The sequence below is a fragment of the Gavialis gangeticus genome, unplaced genomic scaffold (assembly GCF_001723915.1).
Source record: "Gavialis gangeticus isolate Ggan-Ray unplaced genomic scaffold, GavGan_comp1, whole genome shotgun sequence".
Classification (NCBI taxonomy): Eukaryota; Metazoa; Chordata; order Crocodylia; family Gavialidae; genus Gavialis; species Gavialis gangeticus.
The window spans coordinates 17,353,532-17,355,264 of record NW_017729026.1 but is presented as its reverse complement, the minus strand read 5'-3'; the positions used below and the strand labels follow the sequence as shown (position 1 = coordinate 17,355,264).

The 1,733-nt window shown below is 48.6% G+C and overlaps 1 protein-coding gene across 3 annotated transcripts in view; it reads right to left on the bottom strand.

Moving 5' to 3' along the window:
* MCM9 (minichromosome maintenance 9 homologous recombination repair factor) overlaps positions 1-1,733 on the bottom strand; it is an 89,313-nt gene that overhangs the window by 56,382 nt on the left and 31,198 nt on the right. The window contains exon 9 of one of the 3 annotated variants that reach the window (XM_019520041.1): positions 820-1,120. The exons of the other annotated variants lie outside the window; for them this stretch is intronic. Coding sequence (XP_019375586.1) covers positions 1,056-1,120 — 65 coding nt within the window. The 3' untranslated portion in view covers positions 820-1,055. Of the gene's footprint in view, positions 1-819; positions 1,121-1,733 lie in introns of those variants that run through there. 3 annotated transcript variants of the gene reach the window in all.

Genomic DNA, 1,733 nt, shown 5'->3' with positions numbered 1-1,733 from the left:
TGCTGTATATCTCCAACTCTGCATATCTCCACCTTCATATATCTATAGCTCTCTATATCTACAAGATAGTGGCAGCTGAGCTAGTTTCACACAGTTAATCAACAAATCATCTCACTACATAAGCTAGATACTGAATACAAGAAATTAGTGCTCCAAAGAGGTCTTACCTACTTTATGGAAAAACAGCAGCTATACAGGAAGAATTTGTGGAGCCAGTAAGACTTAATTGGACTGAACAGTGTTTTACACCGTACAGTATAATCCTGACTGGTTTAGTCTCCCTTTCACATGATGCACTAACATCTATTATGGTTAAGTAAGCCAGGGGTTGTCAACCGGGGGGTACTTGAAAAGAACTTAAGGGGTACAGTCAGGTGGGTGGGGATGGCATGCTGCAGCACAACATCTTACACTGCCATGCAGGTGCTGCCCACCTGGCTGATTGCAGGGGGTGAGGGAAGCCTGCGTGCGGTGGCTACTGCCACTCCGTGTCTGGCCATGCACTACTTCCCACCCTGCTTTGTATCTGGCTGCTGGGGTTACACTAATCCAAAAGGTTGGAAAACCCTGAAGTAGGCCATTACCTGCAGACAACCCCCCTGCCCCTCCAGTTTGATAAAAGCCGAAGAGCAATTATGGTCACTAATACTAGGCTCTCAAAACCCCTGTTAGCAAAGCAGTCTTTCTAAGCCAGAGGCAGGTAATTATTTCAGGCAGAGGGCCGCTTATTGAGTTTTGGCAAGCCATTGAGGACTGCATGACAGACTGCAAGGGGCAGATGAATATTCGTTTTCTAAATTTTTTAGGAGCCCCGTGGGCCAGATAAAACAGCCTGGCAGGCCGCATCTGGCCTGTTGGCCACATTTTGCCCACCCCTGCTCTAAGCCCACAGAACAAAGCCATAGGCTACCTGAGCCTTTAAATCCTAACAGTGTGAACCGGTCATTCTCGGCCAGGGTGATGCAGAAAGTGTGAGGAGATAAAGTGTGAAGGATAGATGTGGATAAGGGCAGGCTTGGGCTCTAGGTTTGAGGAGATAAGCAGATAAGGCAGGCTTAGGCTCTCCCTGGCTGGCGACTCCCCCATACCCATTGCCTGCCCCTCTGCAAGGAGGTAACACCTGTAATAAATGTGTTAGTTTTTTAAATGAGGTGCCAATAAATTCATGTAAGTTATGGAGGAGTAACTGCAGTAAAAAGGCTGAGAACTGCTGTTGTAAAAAGATCACCTTTTTAATTTCACATCCCTCCACACAAATCACTGAGACTGAACTACAGCATCCTGAGTGTTTCAAAAGTGATTCTCAGACCAGGACATGGAACAGAGATAGCTGTAGTGGGAGTAAAAATTATGGCAGTGGGAAGAGGCCACCTCTCAATGCACATTTGGGCTGTGCGAAGCTTCAGGTGGTGATCTGATTTGGAGGAGATTTGGCCTGATTCGGTGGCCGAATCCTCGAATCCAAATTGAATCGGTACCAATTTAAAGGTTTGAATCGATTCAAAGCTGTCTGAATCAATTCAAACCTCTCCAAATCTCTGATTCAGAGAGCTTTGATGATTTGGGCAGTCTCCGGTGGCTGCAGCAGGGAGCTGCAGCTGACTCTGAGCTGGTAAGTACTGGGGGGGAGGGGACCTTAGGGGGACCCCTGCCAGCCCCCCAACCCCTGCCTGCTCCCCCAGTCCCCCCAACCCCTGCCTGCTCCTCCAGCTCCCCCATGACTGCCCCCCCCC